The sequence below is a fragment of the Hippichthys cyanospilos genome, chromosome 3 (genome assembly GCF_059441005.1).
Source record: "Hippichthys cyanospilos isolate Australia breed blue-spotted pipefish chromosome 3, RoL_Hcya_1.0, whole genome shotgun sequence".
Taxonomy (NCBI): Eukaryota; Metazoa; Chordata; class Actinopteri; order Syngnathiformes; family Syngnathidae; genus Hippichthys; species Hippichthys cyanospilos.
In genome coordinates, this window is record NC_142371.1 from 9,241,231 (window position 1) to 9,259,898 (window position 18,668).

Here is an 18,668-nt window from a genome sequence, read left to right on the forward strand (position 1 = left end):
CTGAAGAATGCAGCTGTAACCATCCTACTATATATTTTTTTTGACAATCTTACAGATTAATGGCACAAACAATACAAATGTTTCCATTTCACTATCATTTTCTAGTCCTCCCAGTAAACAGGAAAATTACACATAATCCCATCATCCAGACCACTAGCAGACAGGAACAAAGGCAGCACTTCTTGTTCCAAACTTTGGGAAGCGGAGCCAGATTGGAGGATAGGTTTCTCAGCAAAGCAGAATTCTCTTAGGGCGCCAATGGCTAATTGAAGGATTGAAAAGCAAGGCCAGTGAGATCATTTCTCTGGTAGATGTTAGCGAACAATGAGAAGGTTGGGACTTGGAACATGATTCTACTTCCAAAAAGAACATTCACTAGAGAGTGATTAAGAAAAAAAAAATATTTAGAGGTTACTCTTATGCGAACCACTTTAAGTCCTAATTGTCCAAGCAGGCATATATAGTTTAAATTGCAAGAATAAAAAGATAATCACTCTCATTCACGGTAGTAGATCTCATTTTTGACAAAGAAAATAGCTGGCTAATTGTACCACTGTGGAGAGGGAATGGTAAAAGAACAACATTAAGACATTAGGAGGGGAAAAACAAAATTTCATACTGAACGGTAAATGAATAGGAAATACAGTATAGCGGAAATACCCTGTTATATGTATAAAGCCTGTGTCACACACTCCAGGGGCCTCAGTTCAATTCAGCCATGCTTCTTCAGCAAATCGGTGGTATTTTCAAAATGTAAATGTATATTTAACATGAAACCACTAAACCCTGAGCGGAAGAAAGACGGAATAACAAATTTGCCTGCCAAATGCAGAGATTATTGGTTCTGAAATTTGAGCTGGGCAGCAACAACAGTACAGCATGATATCACATTGCCCTTAGCGCTTTCTAGGGAAATGATCTGCAGTGAGGTGGTTATGTGTGTCTATGTACATTTGCTTGCACATTAACAGACACCCGCTAAAAGCCTGGAGGAAAGTCCCCTTGATTGCAACGTAGCAAAGTAGCTATGCTGAATGTGTTACCAAAACAGCATTGTATTTTCTTTACACCATAAGCTCAAGGCATGGCCAGTTGGAAGCAGGGTATTAAGCACACACCCAATTTATTATGTTAATTCCAAATAGTAGTGTAGTGAGCCTCTTGAATTTGGGACGAATCTGAACATGTAGCCTGTTTTTTAAAAGTTGCAGATGCACAAAACAGGGTCTGAATGAGGCATAGCAATGTGTTTTACAACACGATTTTCATTCATAAAGAAGCATATTGGTGTCATGTTGCCAAAAAGGTTATCGGTAAATAGCACATAATATTGTGGTAGGTGATCAATTTCACCTTCTACATGCTGATACGTTTCAAATGTGATAAATGTCACATTTAAATGACAGAACCCATAATGTTAATACATTATAATGGCCCTCATTCTTATTCAGCGATATAACTGTTGTCGGCATCCGTTGCATAGCATTGACAATATCTATTTACTACCCTTCTGTAGTTGTTAAAAGTATTAACAAAAGTGAAAACTTATTTACATGGATACTAATCCTATTTAGCTAGTGTAATAATACATCTAAAATTAGTTTGTAGATTAAAGATAATTACCCAAAAAAAGACCTTTTCAACTACTGAAAACAGCTAAAAAAAAAAACATACTGTACGAAGTAAGGTATTTCTCGTTCCTCTTTTTAACTCTATTCTAATAACACACTTTACACAATTTCTTCTTTTATTCTTGAGCAAAGCAACATTTCTTCCAGTTCAGGTTACTGCTGGCGGAGGACCAGAGTCTTTTTGAAAACTCTGCCACAATGTTGTACAGAAATGTGGCAAAGCAGTGTAGTTGCGTACATAGAAATTTTGATACAAGAATGACAGCACCAGTGACCTGAACTGCAACGAATTGTTTTGCTGAGTGTGTAAGTCAAATCATTTGTGACAGCCTGTTGCTTTGCAAAAGCAGTTGTTTTTGGCTGAGTAGCTAAAGAAGAGAAAGTTGTGAGCTAAAGCTTCTATTTGGGGTATTCAGAGCCACATAGACTACTCTAGTCAAAGAAAGAAAATGAGAGGACAGGATTCCTTTGAGAAATGATGTCGAGGGTCAGTGTGCTGCAGTAAAGTCGGAGATATTGAGAAAAAGCATCAAATTAAAAATATGGAACACATTAAGTGCAAGACAAGGCTTAACAATAATGCAATTGAAAACAGTATTGCATGATGAATATGATTTGCATCTGAAAATACATACGTAGACGCAGCTGCAACTGGGATATATTTCGTGGTTAAAAAGCTTACCTGTGATGGTCTTGGTTTTGATAGGGCTGCTTGCATAATCAGAAGCTTGATTGGAGGCTTGCTTGGCCAATGGTGTGCTGCCTACCGATACCTCATCCTCTCTTCGCTTTGCCAAGGGAATTGGACCTGGATTCTGCAATGGAATATAAGTGAGTAGCTGCTAGCTCACATTTTCAGACACTGGACATAAAAGTTGCCATTGAAAATTCATACCGCATTTTAAAGCCAAAACAATGGAGGCTGCAAACTCATGTCATACATTAATCAAGAATGGGGAAGAATTGCACCAATGCAGCTTCAACTATTAATATTAAAGGCATCAATTTAAAAAGGAGTGAATATTGGGGGGGTAATGAGGTTGAATAAATTATTTATTTTGTTGTCATGTATTCAATCAAACATATATTGAGCAGGATCTGCAAAACCTGTTTTTCTTAAAACATTTACACAACATTCCAACTTCATTCGAATGGGGTTTGTTTTGCCTGGGGATAGGCAATATATAAATTGCATCGCTAAAGGCTACCGGTGTGTTTTAATTGTGCATTTTACAAGGACTTTTTTTAATCTTAAATTCTGTACTGAACCACTTTTCTTGCATCTATGTCATCTTTTAACATGTATCTACTGAATAGTAAACAACAATAATTAATGGCTTTGGTCTTTTTCTTATAAAATAAGTTCTCATCTTATAAAAAAAATCTGTATGAAGTCTTCTTCAGATGAATGGATTGTGCATAATGAAATTGACATGAACATACTGCACACACATTCCCTCCTGGTAGATGGAGTGCAACAACATCACAGATTTGCTACATTTTATCAACGCAAATAAAGATGGAAAACAAATGTTAATGCTAACATCACAAAAAGAAGTGTTTAATACCTGCTGCTGTTGCCTGCTGCTCCCTCTATGAGGCTGATGCAGAAGCCATGTGCAGAAGATTGGGTCCACATTGATTGAGATACCCTGGACACTGGCCAACAGAACTGCACCTGGACGCATAAAAAGCGGAAAATATGAAAAATGAGGAAAATGAGCTGCAATGGAGTAGTTCACACAGAATTGCCCAAGTGACACTGAACAATTTTATGAACATATAAAGAACATGATTTTCTGACACTCAAATTAATGACATTGCGGGCAAAGGTGGATTGCTCTTGTTCTTCTCTCACAGTTCTCAGTGTGACCTACATATCTTGAGTGCATAAAGCTGTTTATTGGAAAGCGGCAAGGACTATTTTTCCTCCAACTGCACTGTTCAAAGAGGACACTAAGCCAATAATAACATTTTCTTCTGATAAATTTCTATGAAACTTGAAACTTTGGCTGTGTTTTGGTTTACTCTTAAATAATAATCTTTACCAACAATAAGCGAGCCCTGAGGTAATGCGTTAGGATCCTATCAATAATGATTCCCATGCCGGCAGGATTAGTGCAGGGTCTCTGGCGTGCCGTGGAATGTCCCAGCATGACGACAGGAGGATGTTTTAGCTCTAGCAGCAGGACTTTCAAAAAGTTTAATGGTACTTTGGACAAGACCCCAATCTGCTGTTTCAGGCCCCAAGGCAAAGGGGAATCAGTGTGAGTGCATGCGTGTGTGTGCGCGTGTGTGTGTGTGTGTGTGTGTGTGTGTGTGTGTGTATGTGCGCATTTGTGGGACTATGCAAGCCTGATTGCTTGCTGTCTTGCAGATGTGACAATCATGCACACTCACACAGATGCTGACACTGACACGCACTACACACACCATAAGATATTCTCAGCACTCATTCTTCTCTGGTCTGTTATATTAATGTCAAACAATGTAAATAAAACAGCAGTAATTTGCTTTGCTTTTACAATGTTCAGTGATTTGTGACACTATGTGTGTGTGTGTCTGTGTGTGTGCTGTGTGAAAAGCGTGTTTGACTGAAAAGTGTGTGCAATGTAATTGAGTTTTACTTTACGTGTGATATAGTACAATGCGTAGTAAATGTAGTCCATTTTTTGTCAAACTATTACCAGGGGAAATGGTTTGCAATGTATACACAATGACAAAAAAGACAAATGCTTTCCTCAGGTCGAACTAAGAGTTCATCCTTTTTTGTTTCACCTATCTTCCGACCCAGTTTACTTTCCAATAGTTGCGTTGTAATGTTTTCCCTCAATCCTCCCAAATGTCTTGTCCTTAACAACAGCTTTTCTGACATGCATCCCAAATTCAAATCCATTCCATAACCCACCCTTGTGTTCTCCCATCCATCTTCCACCCCTCCTTCCCTTGTACCACAACCTCCACACCACATTACCATTACAATCTCTCACTTCACCGTCCAGCTCGCTGTCATTCTCCATTTTGCACCACTTTTTCCACCTTCAGCCTTCTTTTGTCACCATGCATCCACTCTCGCCTTTTCCTAAATAGGAATCATAATCTCAGCCCTGTGGCTTGAACTCCTATACCGCAATGTGGCTGCCTAATAAGACTTGGCTTAAGGTGTAGTGCTGGAAGCCAACTTCTACTAATTTCATCACAGACCAGGACAGCAAGAGCAAAAAAAAAAAAACTCGAAAGGCAGTGAATGAGCAGCATAGGTTTATATGTATTTGGTAATTGACTTTAAATGTAGGGTTTGGGTGAAAACTATACGGGATAAAGTAGAATCAAGAGCCACACCACAAGTAATCATCCTATTTGATTTATTATTACAGAGATAAATGAGCACAGAAAATATGCAGAGTGCAATTTAATAGAATTATCTCAACCAAAGATGCTTATCTGCTGTCAGGATACCAAAATAAACACAGAAAACAGCTGCACTTGCAAGACAGAGTATATATTGTTAACCCATTAAAATTACCCAGATTTCTCTCGAAATAGTGCCGAATGATACAATCTTCATGTAAGTCACAAAAGGAGACAAACACCGTTTTGTTAACCTAATATCACGCAAAACAATTAAGTGTCCATTTGCTGAACACATGTGAAAAGAGGAATGCCTGTGATTTTTTTTTCAAATAAAAGTAGCTCTTTTGACAGCAATAACCTTCACTCACAATAAGCTGTGCCGTAGTTGCAGATCAGACCTTCACAACTTGAATCATCACCCCTCATAAAATTGTTTTCGTTTCGTTAATTCTCTTGTGGATTTCTATTAAGGTCATGCAACAGCATCTCAACCGGAAATGAGTTCAGGAGTGTCACTCTAGAAGGTGTATTGTCTTCCTGTTGAAGTCATTCGTTGTTTTAATTTATTGTTGTTCCCCTGTATTACCCATCGTATGTTTAGTTTCAACTGGCAGATATTTGGGTTCAAAAAGTAAACTTAATTTTCACCATAAACAATAGGAAAGGGTGAGGCACAAAGTTGGCTGAGTGTGTTTTACAGTTGACAAAATGCACACAGTAACACAGAGCAAGTGATACAAGAAACCTCTTTTGCTGTGTTTAAGTGTCAGATCACAGTTGGGGATTGGGAAACTAGTGACAGTGACACAACCAATTCTAAAAAGTGTTCAGCTGTTAGGTCAGACCTTTCTAAGAATAACAAAAAGTATCGATGAAGCTCACGCACAAAATGTGAAAAATCTTATATAAACGAGTGTACACCAAATTGTAGGGCGTTACTGATTCACATTCCTTAAAAATCACATCGCCTACATAGTGTTTTATCAAACGAAAACTTGCTTATTGGCACAGTTTTCTTTTTTTAAAGAGCAAACATTATCTCTGTACTAACAAAAAGACAAAACTGTGTTGACCCGTCTCTTAGGCCTTTGAAGATCAAGGTTATTAACACAAGTGTGTTCTTGTTCCATCATTCTGTTGGCACAGCAGCCACAGAATGACACCTCCTTTGAAGCAGGCAGCATCGTGAAACAGCCTGACATGCTTATGTGTCAACCTCAGCAGGATGCTAACCGTTGTTTTCTCTGCTCTAACAGGGTGGCACATGGGTAATTACAGAAAGTGATGACAATGATAACAGATGTGTTTTTCTTACTTCATAAATTATTCCTCGAGAAAACACTAGTGAACTGCCTCGTGTATTCGCAGACATACGAGGACACACTTACCTTGACTCACCCACAATGGACCTATTAGTGTCAAAGGTGATTTTTTTTTTCCCTCCAAAGGCTTAAGACCAGTAGACTTAAAAGAGAGCATGGGGCTGCTGGTGTTGTTTTACAGCTCTTGACATTGGCTGCTGCTAAGGCAAGTACTCTACAACAAAATGTTATGCGTATCATGTTTTTTTTTTTTTTTCTTGACTACCCAAATACTTTTTTTCATGTCTTGCCTCTGAAGTCATATCCTCTATTCAAGTATTTATTATCATATAACATATATTATGTTACAATGCAAAGTCTGTGAACAGCATCGTATTCCCCAAAGGAGACGAAAGTCACAGGTTAAAGAGGGCCCAACCTTGAAAAGGGCACAACCTCCAAAATACAGGGCCGTGACCCAATCATCAGAATTTCAGACAGGCAAAAAAAGACATGCCTCCGCCACCCCACCCAACTACCATCACCACCCACCCCCTTTGAGAAAAGGGGGGAGTAAAAGTGTTTTAGCCTGTTAATCGCCCCCTCAGAATTGGTTCATTATTGGACATGAGGCAGTGCTGGGACTATGTGTCCAGCTTCTCCAACAGAAAATAAATAAATATAGCCCCGCTCACGTCAGCCAGATGACTTCTGACAGGTTTAGTTAATTTCGAAGCCAAGTAGCAAAACAAAACATTACGCAAGCGTGCAGGGCCTATGCTGCCTTTAATTGCTTTTCCGATGAGCTCATAACTTGAAGGTGTCCTGGAGCGAGCCATGCAGTTCGACAGGTGTTCTGCTGGTCTCTGAGTCGGTGTCAGTGTCGTTAACTATAAATGTATGCGTGTGTGTTTATGTTCATGTACGCACGTGACAGACCAGAAGCTGCTGGCACTACACACAAATGACTCAGCTGTGTGTGGGTGGGAGTACGGAACAGTATGTTCAAAATTAAACAAAAATGTGTACGTGCGTCTAGATTAAGAGAGTGTTTCTATTTGTATTTACCGACAGGGGATAAGAAGAGGGATAAGACAGTAAAATACTGTAGCCTACAGTAAATAACTTCCTGTTAACTAACTCAAAATCATTGTTTTGCTGTCTCCATGTGGGGTTGCAACCTGAGGGCAATGCTGCCGAAGGAGCCAAAGGCTCAGGAAGGACACAGGCTGGCCTGAGTGGAAACAGACTCCTGGCAAACAAAAAGTCAGACCAGTGATTTTGTGTGCATGTGCGTGCGTGTGTGCGCGTACCCGGTTGGTTGTTTGGTGAGGGTAGTGGCAGCAATGACTGATGATTAGAGAGAGCAAGAGATACTGTATACAAGCTTCAGCCAGCGAGGGTGTCATTGAAAATAAAATACTGAGCGAGCCAATTTATGACAAAGGAGACACATAGTGTAAAAGACGGAGAGGCAGAGATAATGACCGTACACAGATGGGATATCTAGAAAAGGGAATATAGAAAAGTTAATGGGCCTGTATCTATATGATTTATGGGATTACCATAATCTGTCATGTAAATTGAACTGGGTACATTACATACAGCTAAACGAGATAATGCAGTACACTGTCTGGTGGTATGTGCATGAGAATGCATACGTGCGAACCATGGCAACTTTTTCAAGGCACTCTCGTCATATGCTAGTCTAGCAAGATTAACAGTGAAATAAGAAACCAGAGATGGAAAAACTATATAAGGATATATCATAAAACACTTGCAACATGTTAAACTAAGCCTTCTGGGGGGCAGGTGGAGGGCGTAGAACTAAGGAATGCAACATTTTTTTGAGGTGGTGCGGGGTTAATAAATAATTCAAGAAATCTCTTGTACAGCACTGTTAAATTTGGATAAATTCCACAACAATGTCGAAAAACCATTCTGAACACACTCTCGTGCAATAATAAAATGCATGGGAAAAAAAAATCATACATTAAGTGTCAACCAGTGGTGAGGCCTGATGAGGGGTTTGAAAGAGGTAGTACAGCAGCACGGTCGAGCCTGAGTTGTTGATAAGAAGCTCCATCATCATTGCATAGCTCCTTTTATAGCCAGCTCGGACCATTCATAAATTAACAATGACTCCCAATGACAGCAAAACTGAACAGTTACTTCCTGTACTCCTGATGAAAAAAGCTGCATGGATTTGGAGTATTCCAGCTGTTATCTTTCTTCTATCCGAACTGGGTTTTTTTTCTATGACCGCAAAAAAAAATGTTTTTGCCTTCCTCATTTCATGTCACACTAATGTAAAATTAAATTCATGAACTGGCTCTTGTCAGCAAGATAGCTTGTCCTCTTGATGAGAGACAAAACAGACAAGGGCCTGATTGCATTAATGTATCATTACCACATCCATCAAGGATATAAAGTGCACTGTGTGAACTTAGAATGAGCTCCACTCTAATATAAGGGAAACGGAAGAGACACTTCTGAGCTCATTAAAATAAACTTCTGCTGCTGAATTTTGCAGTTACCTTGAAAAGTTCTTATCGCAGCTATCCTTCAGCCGACTCAGGTTTTTTTTTTTTTTTCTAAACTACAGTTCAAGCTCAGTTCTTTCAGTGTATCATGCTGGGTGAGCAGCAGTTTAACTCTTAAATGCGTGTCATTAACTGGGGCTTCTGTGTTTTTTACCTTGATATTAACATTGAAAATAACTGTTAATACAACTTAATAAGGTCAACATTTTCCTTGAAGAAAAACATGCATGTAATTTAGTAGGGTACTACAGTGTGTTGCACCGGGCAGTCTTTAGTGTATAAAGCCCATGCATATCACCAAATAAAGCAGGTTCCAATAATAATTGTCAGTATCCATTTATTTGATGAAATGATTAACTATTTTTCTATAATAACCAAACCAGACCATAACTGAAATGTTTTCAGAATGTACTGATATCCATAATAATTTCGTAATCGTAATATATGATTGTTTATGATATGCATCAAAATTAAAGTCATTTCTGTGCATGTTTTTTATTTTTTTTATTTGAAACATGCTATATTTATCTTGACAGTATAAAAAACATGAAAACAATGTATCTTTTTTTTTTAGGGTGTTCTGTATTGCATGAGCAATATATACACACAGATGCACACAGCAGCAAGCAGAACAACTGAAGTGCACACAGGCACAATGAAAGTTTTATGAGTTGGTCTGTAATAACCAAACCGTCATGAAAGCGTCATAAAATCCTATATACACATAAAAAAGAAAAGCAATAAACAGAGCCATGAGCTCTTCAATAACAAATGTGTACAAACCAGAAACATTAAATCCTTTGTCAAGGATGAACCTGACATCTGTATGGACTATGGTTCAGCCGTTATTCTCATGGTGTCACCTCTATTTAACGCCTGGGTAGTTTTTAGACAATAACAAGTGAAAAGTAATTGGCCACCTCTAAGTTGGCTTGTTTAAAATTGATCACTTTGTTGCTTGAGGACCCTCATCTGTCACAGAGGTAAGCCCTCGTTTCATATCAACTCATTCAATGCCATACCAATAAGTAATCATAAAATTCTGGTCAAATACGTTTTTCGATGGAGAGGAGCTGACACACTTACTTACACTTACTGACTAATGCTTACTTAATGTAAGCCAATTGAGCACTGTAGTCATGATTGTGAGCATTGGGCACGGTGTGCACACTTACAATGCAACTGTTACATACATGTAAGTATAACAGAAGAATGGAAGTCAATCTTTCAATGGCAGCACTTATATTTATATAGACATGGAACACAATATTCTGTTGGCTTTGAAAGGTGGGTGAAAACGCTAAATATCCTGACCCTCTAGAGCTTTCTTTTTCCAATAACGCTTGGCATTGAAAGAGTTAATATCCACAGTTAGTCAGCTCATTGTTTATTTATTGCATCAGTCGAGACTTAAGAGTTTCAAGTAGGCATCTGTGAAGATGTTGTAGTGACAGATGTTTGATTTCGCGACATTTTTAAATGCTTTTACACAGTGGTGTTGGCAATGATTGAGGACTTTGAAGTGCTCTGCTGTCAGCGCGCTGCCATCTTTGTTTTTTTTTTTTTTTTTAATTCAATCATTGCCGTGGTGTTAAATTTGTGAATTTTTTTGGCACATTAAAATAGTGGCAATGTATGTTTGGGGTATTGTTATGTTGATGTGAGTGATCAATAACGATATAAATTACTTTATGTACATTTTTTGGACTATCGGTAAAATTGATATTTTGTCAATACAAGGATTTTGCCCCTGCAGTGACGATATGTCGACATAATGGTAACTGAGCCTTTTGTTTTAGCAGCAGTACTTTAGCTTACACTAAGAGAAAAACCAAGACACATTCAATCTTCAGACCATGACCTCACAAAAATCGGGTTGTGATATCAGAAAACATAACATTGCACTAACAGTAAGGCCTTTACTGCACACATCCATTTGAGCTTGTTTTTAGATAAGCACCAAGAGCATGATAAGCAAATAAATAACTCCCCGAATTCAGCCTGTCTAATTTCTCAGGCCTGCATTGAGATTGCTGCGGCTTGGATTTCCACAGAAACCTTAAGATTCATTGCTTTATACAACATATATTTACACAGGCTGGCATGGCATATTTTGGTTGGTTCGTAAAGAAGCTGTCTAAGAGAGGCTTTAAAGGAAAGCTCGAGCACATGTAAGCTGAGAGTCTGTGATGTGAGCTGAGTATTTTACTATTATTAGAAGCTTCATGTGCATGGTGGCAGGACTCTTAATTATGAGGCAGAGGTTATAGGAAGATAATAGTGTCGGGAACCCGTCCTTTCATCTACCAAGCTTGTATATGCTGTGAGCAGAAAAGAGTGGTGCTTGAACTGCCTGTGTTTACTGCCTGTTTATCTAAGTGGGCATGTGGGGCCTGGAGGGCCACAGCAGGTCAAACCACACACAGTGAGAGGAGGCCAAGACCCCCGAAGGACTACTCAATGTGATGAAGTTTTACAACTACTTGTACTTGGTCTATGACTACTGCTGCTGATGCGCGCGCACACATCCTTGACTAAGTGTTGAGAGTTTATTACCACTGTGTTGAGAGTAGATGCCTTTGGGGCAGGAAGAAGAGTCGTAAAAGTATTTAAGAACGGCGCGACCAAGAACGAACACCAAGTTTGAGAAGGCCAACCAATTTATAAAACATTATAAGGATAAGTGGCAAGGTAGGTAGGTAGGTGGTTAAGTAGGTAGGTAGGGGGTGGAAGGATGGATGGATTAATAGAAGGATGGAAGGCATTAAAACAGTGCTGCAATTTTTATTATATCAATTTTTTTCCCTAAAAAACAACAACTCTGTTGAACGACAATTCAAAAGCCATGTCTTGTTTTCATAATTTTATATATATATATATATATATATATATATATATATATATATATATATATATATATATATATATATATATATTCCATAAACACTGTTTGGCTGGTTCAGTGCACTGTCATTTCCAAAAATGGAGCCCAGAAGTCCAAATCCATATATATATATATATATATATATATATATATATATATATATATATATATATATATAGTGGGCCCCCGGGTTACGAACTTAATCCGTTCAGCGGCTACGCTCGTATCTCGAATTGCTCGTATAGCGGGCATTCCAAACACATGTTAATTCGTGAATGCGTGCAACGCGCGCCGAAGCCTTAGGTAAAAACGACACACTGTATACATATATTAAAACTGAGTGACATAATCTGCTGTACACTTGCATTAAATAATATATACAATGGATTAATAGCTTTTACCTTTGAAACGACGAGACTTGAGGTGGGTGTATGCAGAGGGGGGCAGAGTCCAACGCTCAATGTTAACACGGCGATAGATATGCTATTGGTCTTACAGTGTTACAGTAACTCTTTCAGTCGGGTGCAAATCACGCAGATACTAAAACATCATCCTCTTATTTCTTTCTTTACCGCTGCTAGTAATTTTAGAAGCTATGTCTAACAGATAAAGTTTGCAAAGTCTTCACAACATTCCGTTTTTCACTAATTTTCTCTCCTTCCTTCCATCCTGTCCCATCAAGCTAGATAAAGGCGTTCGGCCAATAGCATATCGGCATTTCTGTGATTGACGTGTGACGCCGGCCAATAGCATCTCCGTGAGTGAGACCGGGTGACCTTAATCGACCAATAGCATATTCGCATCTCCGTGACTGACTGATAATTATTCGCACTTTTTTTTTAAACGGTTGGAATGTATTGACAATTAATTTAAAAAAAACCACACATTTAAACCAATGACAATTCTTTGTCCTGCAATCAGCACATTTAATTTCATGTCAGCTGTTTTTCCCTTTAGCTGTACAAACACTACACTTAAATGGTAATATATTTAGACACCGTGAGTGAGACAGTCAGTGTGACGTTGTAAGAGCAGTAGCGTTCACGTAACTGCCACAAGTATGTACTAATGATTGATGATGTCGCTACTGTTGATTTTATTGACGCAATTAAACGAGAACAATTCTACATAATCAATGGCCGGCATGTCGAATTGCTCGTAAGGCGAGAGGTTTGTTCGTAAGCGGAGGATAAAAATCTCCCTGATCCACGCTCGTAAGGCGAATTGTTCGTAAATCAGGGTGCTCGTAAGCCGGGGGCCGACTGTATATATATATATATATATATATATATATATATATATATATATATATATATATATATATATAGTATTATCACTTTTGTCAAATTCAAGTCATTTGTATGACCACTATGGGGCTTCCTTTCATTAACAGAGGGGTACTTACAATTTAGTCCACAAATGGGGTTGTAACAGCCAATGAAAAAAATCCTTACAAAACTACCATATGATATAAAGGCTTACCAAGAAAGAAAACATTAATTTCTCTGCGAGCAGGCAGTCATACCAGTACCACCTGTGTTAACTTGGTGCTGCTATTAAAAATCTACACAGAGGACTACTTTGTAAAGACCATGGGAGAACGTGAGGCAGCTACTGGCAACATGCAATTTGAAGTCAAGCGGTTGAGTTTGTTTTCTTGCAGGAGAGGTGTGTGCGTGTGTGTGTGTCGGTAGGTACATGCGCGTGTGTGCGCTCATTCCTGTGTGGAGCTAAATAAAATAAACCTTTAATTCGACTGAAATTGCAGCCAACAGGGGCTGCTGTAAAAAAAGGCTGTGAAGTGTGATTTCTTGTGGTTTTGGTTAATCCTGATTGAGGAGCCCCTGAGTTGAGATGTCAGCAATATGAGACTAAAACAAAAATAATTACGACCCGGGTTAATGAAGACAACTGCTTGAGGCATAGGGACTAGCGAGGAAAGGAAGGAGTCGTTGAGAGAGAGGAGAGCGAGAGGGAGCAAGTTAGTAAAAGAAAGAAAGAAAGAGAGAAAGAAAGAAAGAAAGAACGTTTCTGAGTAGGTGTTATGGGGGCATAAGGCATCAAAGCAGTCAAAATAACTGCCTGATATGGCTTGAGCATAACAACATTACACAGTTCCAAGGGTTTTATTATTCATACTATAACATTATTATCTTATTATAACTAAGCGCAATCAAGCTTTGCCTTTACAAAGCCTGGATTATGCTATTTCTCTTGTGTGATGCTCGTTTGGTTATATCATGTATTGGAAACATCATTCCTCCCACGGAACAACTTTCTGTGTAATGAAGTGCACAACATCTTTCTACAACTAGCTTTCATGTTTGCTGTTATGTCTGCACACTTTATCTTTGTTGTGTAGGGAGCTGCCCATCACAAGAAATTTGAGAGCGATAGGATGCACCTGCACCGTTAACTGCTGTGCTCACTTTCTTGTATTTTTTTTTAAACATTGCCCAATTTATCGCAACATACATCGCAATACACCTTTGCTGTATCGAAATAAATCGCATTACACTTTCAAGCCGCAAAACCCAAAAGCAAACACAATTATTAAGAAGCATTGTGCTAGAGCACCAGCATTGTAAACCATCGCTATCAAATCTTTATATATCCAACATCTAGAGTACAGACTTTGGAATTACAACTGGCTGGCAATTGCTGTAATAATAACTGAAGTGTTTTGTTTCTCATAGAGACTTGCTTTAACCCGATGATATTCGATAGTAGCTTGCGACTAGCCAACCCACATCGTTTAAAACTGGCAGGCATGTAGACCGATTGGCATACTTCTCACAGTGATTAAGTCATTCGGATGCACTGTAAATCGCTTCGAGGTAAAGACGAAAGTCCAAAATTGAAGCACATCTTGTTTGTTTCATTTGAGATTCCGTGTGCTGGTGTTCAGTCAAAAACTTGACAATAATGTATGTATGAATGTCTCATTAATGAAGAGATGAAGAAGTTACATATTTCATGCAGGAGCCGAGCTCATTTATTCATAATTATCAGTAGGTAGAGAATATTAATATGCATTATCATTACACTATCCATATTCGATATGAATTATGGCATACTAGTCGAGATACTCTACAACATACTCATATAAGAGTTATTCAATATCTTGAGGTTTTATTTGGGAGCATAATTACTAGACCTAATGTTTTCCAACTTGTGGAGCCAAGGCACAAAAAAAAACACCAAATGTAATTAATAAGGTATGAACACTGAAATAATATGATCATGTCTCAGTTTAATCACGAATGTACTTTGTGTGAAATTTAGGCTTGTACAGTCGAACACAAATCTGATGTATTTGTCTGATTGGTGGCCAAATGTCAGAAAGTTGGGTTAAGTAACCCAAGTCGGAAAAAGATGGAAGGAGACATGGTGGAAAGAAACAAAAATTCCAAAGCCAACTGAGAAAGGTCGATTGGAAGAGGAAAGTTGAAACCATTGAATAATGAATTATCACCCTGATCATTGTTTTTGTTTCTGTATTTTAAACAGTATTATTTTGAACCAATGGTGTACGGTGACACCAGAAGGCCCACTGCCTCACACAGCTCAAGAGAACAAAAACCCCGTTGGAACAAGTTAAGATCAGATAAGATCTTTAGCTCTCTTAAGGTAGGGTCCGCTGTCATCGTCCTACTCCCCCTCAAATCTACACTGTGTGTTTACATGGGTGTGTTGAACAACTCAACTGCTGACAATTGCTTACTCTGATAATCCAATAATAGTGGTTGAACAAACGGTCTATTATTTTGGTCTTTAACAAGTGATGGTTTTTGAGGTACCATGCTGGTCTTTTAGAGTCAAAATGAAGTCTGCAGGATCTAGACTCTAGAATTAGGGCCACCACCTCAATTGAAAAGGTCACACGTTCACAGAGGTGTTGCTAAGGATAATTTTACATTAACCCATCGGGCAGGATTTTGAGGAGAACCCGCCTCTCCTGCAGTGCTTTATCTTGGACTCTCGCTCTGTTCTAGTTAACACTATATAGCACCGCATTCTAAGCTGCAAGTTGCAATGAAGCCTTGGCATCTTGGATAGGGGGATTCCTCACCATTTGCGGCCTCTAGTAACAAGCAACTTTGACAAACTAAGACATGACACAAGTACAGAATGTTTTTACGTAACCTTTGGGTGCCATTAGTGCTGTAGTACCAACCAATGACAGCTGTGCAAACGATGCAGAGGGTCATCAAGCAAAGATAAAGTGACCAGTAGTGTGGCAATACATTGACAGGTGTGTAGATAATCATTGCAAAGTTTCGTGACCGGTAGCACAGTGATACAACTTTGAATGTGCAACGAAGCAAAAAGTTGTCGATCACTTTAAAGTGTCTCGTGATGCAGAATATTGCTCAATGGTGGTTATACAAATATGTAGAGAGCTGAAGATACATTCGTCAATACAGTAATACTGTCCCCCTAGGATATGCCAAAACTTGCAAATGTTTGAAAGGTCCCACAATCGAAGTTTGAGTTAACTGTTGAATTGAATTGAATTGATGGCAAGCAGGAAGATGCAATTGGAATCCCTGCTTTGAGTTTTGTTTGTAATTAAGGACTAAATAATTAAAAAAAAAAAAAGACGATATCACAGGGTTTCCACCCAACGCCAGTATACGGGAACTGTCATTCACTTGTTCCCTGTGCGTAATTTTATGCAAAGCCAAACAAAGTAAAATGTTAGTGGAAAGGAATGTATGTATGCATTTTAATAATGAAATAGATCTTAATAATTGTATTCAAACCAATGTGAAGGTACAATTAAATTTTGCATGGCTTGAAAGAACAATCTGTGCATCTCACCCTCAGTGTTTGGACCAGTGAACAGCTGCTATAGGGGATGAGTCCAACCAGAGAGCCTCAAAGAAACAAAAACATCCCACATGAAAGGAGTTCGAATGGAGGAAAATGATAATCAAACTTCTCCCTCTACACATACTCCCTCTGACCAGGCATCATTCACTTGCAGAGGGAGGTGAAACAATGATAAGCTAAATATAAGTTCACGGCAAAATTGTTGGCACCCGATCACTATTGAAATACCATAGGGGTCAAAGGACAAAAAAATCAGATGGAAGTAACAAAAAATAAAATTTTGAATGAAAATGAACAAATATTGGTTTAGAAATCTGGGCGGTAGACATTCAATGAGTTTGGAGAAAAAACTATTGCAACGATCGAAGTATTTTGCTGCACAAATGTTGTAATCCCTTAGACTCATTTAGACCAACACCTCTCATTAGGATTGCTGGCCTAACAATTGTTCAGCAAACTTTTTCATCTGTCTTAGGTTTGAAGGATACTCTCTCAAGATGATTTGCTAGTGCTCCTTCAACATTTGTTAAATTTATTTAACAAATTTAGATCAGGGCTCATACAAGGCCACTCCCGACGAGTCCAATGTTTCGCTCTTTGCCTTTCTTGGGGGGATTTAAGAATGTTTTGGATCATTCTCCTATTATGGAAACTATTAATTGAGCGTAACCTTTCTCACACTGGGCAGCACTTTTCCCTCTGGAAAATATTGAGGGACGAGAAATTCCATTACACCCTTCACATATTCGGGACATCTTGTGCCAGATCAGCCACAAAATATGAAAGGGAATCCTCCATGTTTTACAATAGGTATTGTTTAGGGTTTTTTTTTGTTTTTTTTAATGTTTCACTTTTGCATTTGTGAGCAGAGAGCTGATGATGTGCTTTCAGTTGACTAATCTGACCTTTGGACAATTATTCAGAATATCCATTGGTTTGACAATATGTACTTTGACAAATTTTAGAACGGCTTTTTTCGGATATTTAACGACCGTATTTCTCAGCATACAAGTCGTTTTATAAGTCGAACCCCCCCCCCCCCCTTTTTTTTTGTTTATTTTAATTTGGGTGAATTTTACAAATGCGCAATTATAAGTGTATAATTTAAAAAACGACCGGTTACATAGATTATGTCTGGCCAGTTATAAGCTATGGTGTATGTTGTTAAAATGACAAAATTATTTTTAGATTTTTATCATCGTATTACAAATAACATACTGTTGCAGTTGGGGGGGGGGGGGGGGGGGGGGGGGGGCAAGTGCGAGGCAATGTATGCATGCGCGTAGACGCAAAGGCTGAAAGTAATGCTGCAACAATAACATAATTTGAAGTTTCAATGCTTTATATTTTTGACAGAGCTGAATATTAGTTTGTTGAATGTACTTTTTTCATTGGTAGTATGTTTTGTAATACATACAGAAAGTGGTGAACCATAGTCGGATTAAAAACTACCGTATCTCTTCAAGTACAAGTCGACACCACCCACCCCTTTTTTTTTTACTTCTATTTGGGTGAATTTTACAAAAACATGATAAGTCTACCCCTGACTTAAGTGGTTACATTGAACATGTCTGTCCAATCATAACACATAGTGTGTTGTTATTAAAATGAGACATTTTCGGTACTTTTAGACAACTTTCTTTATTTTATATCTAATAACTTACTGGGGTAGGAGGTAGGGGTGGGGCGGAAACAAGGCAAGTGTGAGACAACGTGCTCTTGCGCATAGATGCAAATACTGAAACTAATGTTGCAACAATGAAATGATTTGAAGTTTCAATGCTTTCCTTTGTTGACACAGCTGAATATTAATTTGTCAAAAAGCCCTAAAAGTCATCATTACTATCTAACACACCACATAGCTTGTCCCATTTAACACTGCGACATCCTCTCCTATCTCGTCAATTGTTCGAACATCCTCATTGCTCTTCCACAAGTTGTCGTCTTCGGACCCATCCAATTTGTTTGAAATGGAGGTCTTCGAGAATGATCATCTTACTTGGGATGTTCTTTACCCAAGTGACCCAAGTGTTGTGAGATCAGCGCATGGAAGGTTGCCCTTCACTGTTTCACCAACCACCTGCCGACACTCATGTCGGCTTGTTCAAGCAAGGGCTTT

The 18,668-nt window shown here is 38.6% G+C and overlaps 1 protein-coding gene across 1 annotated transcript in view; it reads right to left on the bottom strand.

The window, feature by feature from the left end:
- vps13b (vacuolar protein sorting 13 homolog B) overlaps positions 1-18,668 on the bottom strand; it is a 298,582-nt gene that overhangs the window by 178,180 nt on the left and 101,734 nt on the right. The window contains exons 20-21 of the mRNA XM_088410037.1: positions 3,200-3,309; positions 2,314-2,446 (exon numbers count right to left, since the gene is read on the bottom strand). Coding sequence (XP_088266163.1) covers positions 2,314-2,446; positions 3,200-3,309 — 243 coding nt within the window. The remainder of the gene's footprint in view (positions 1-2,313; positions 2,447-3,199; positions 3,310-18,668) is intronic.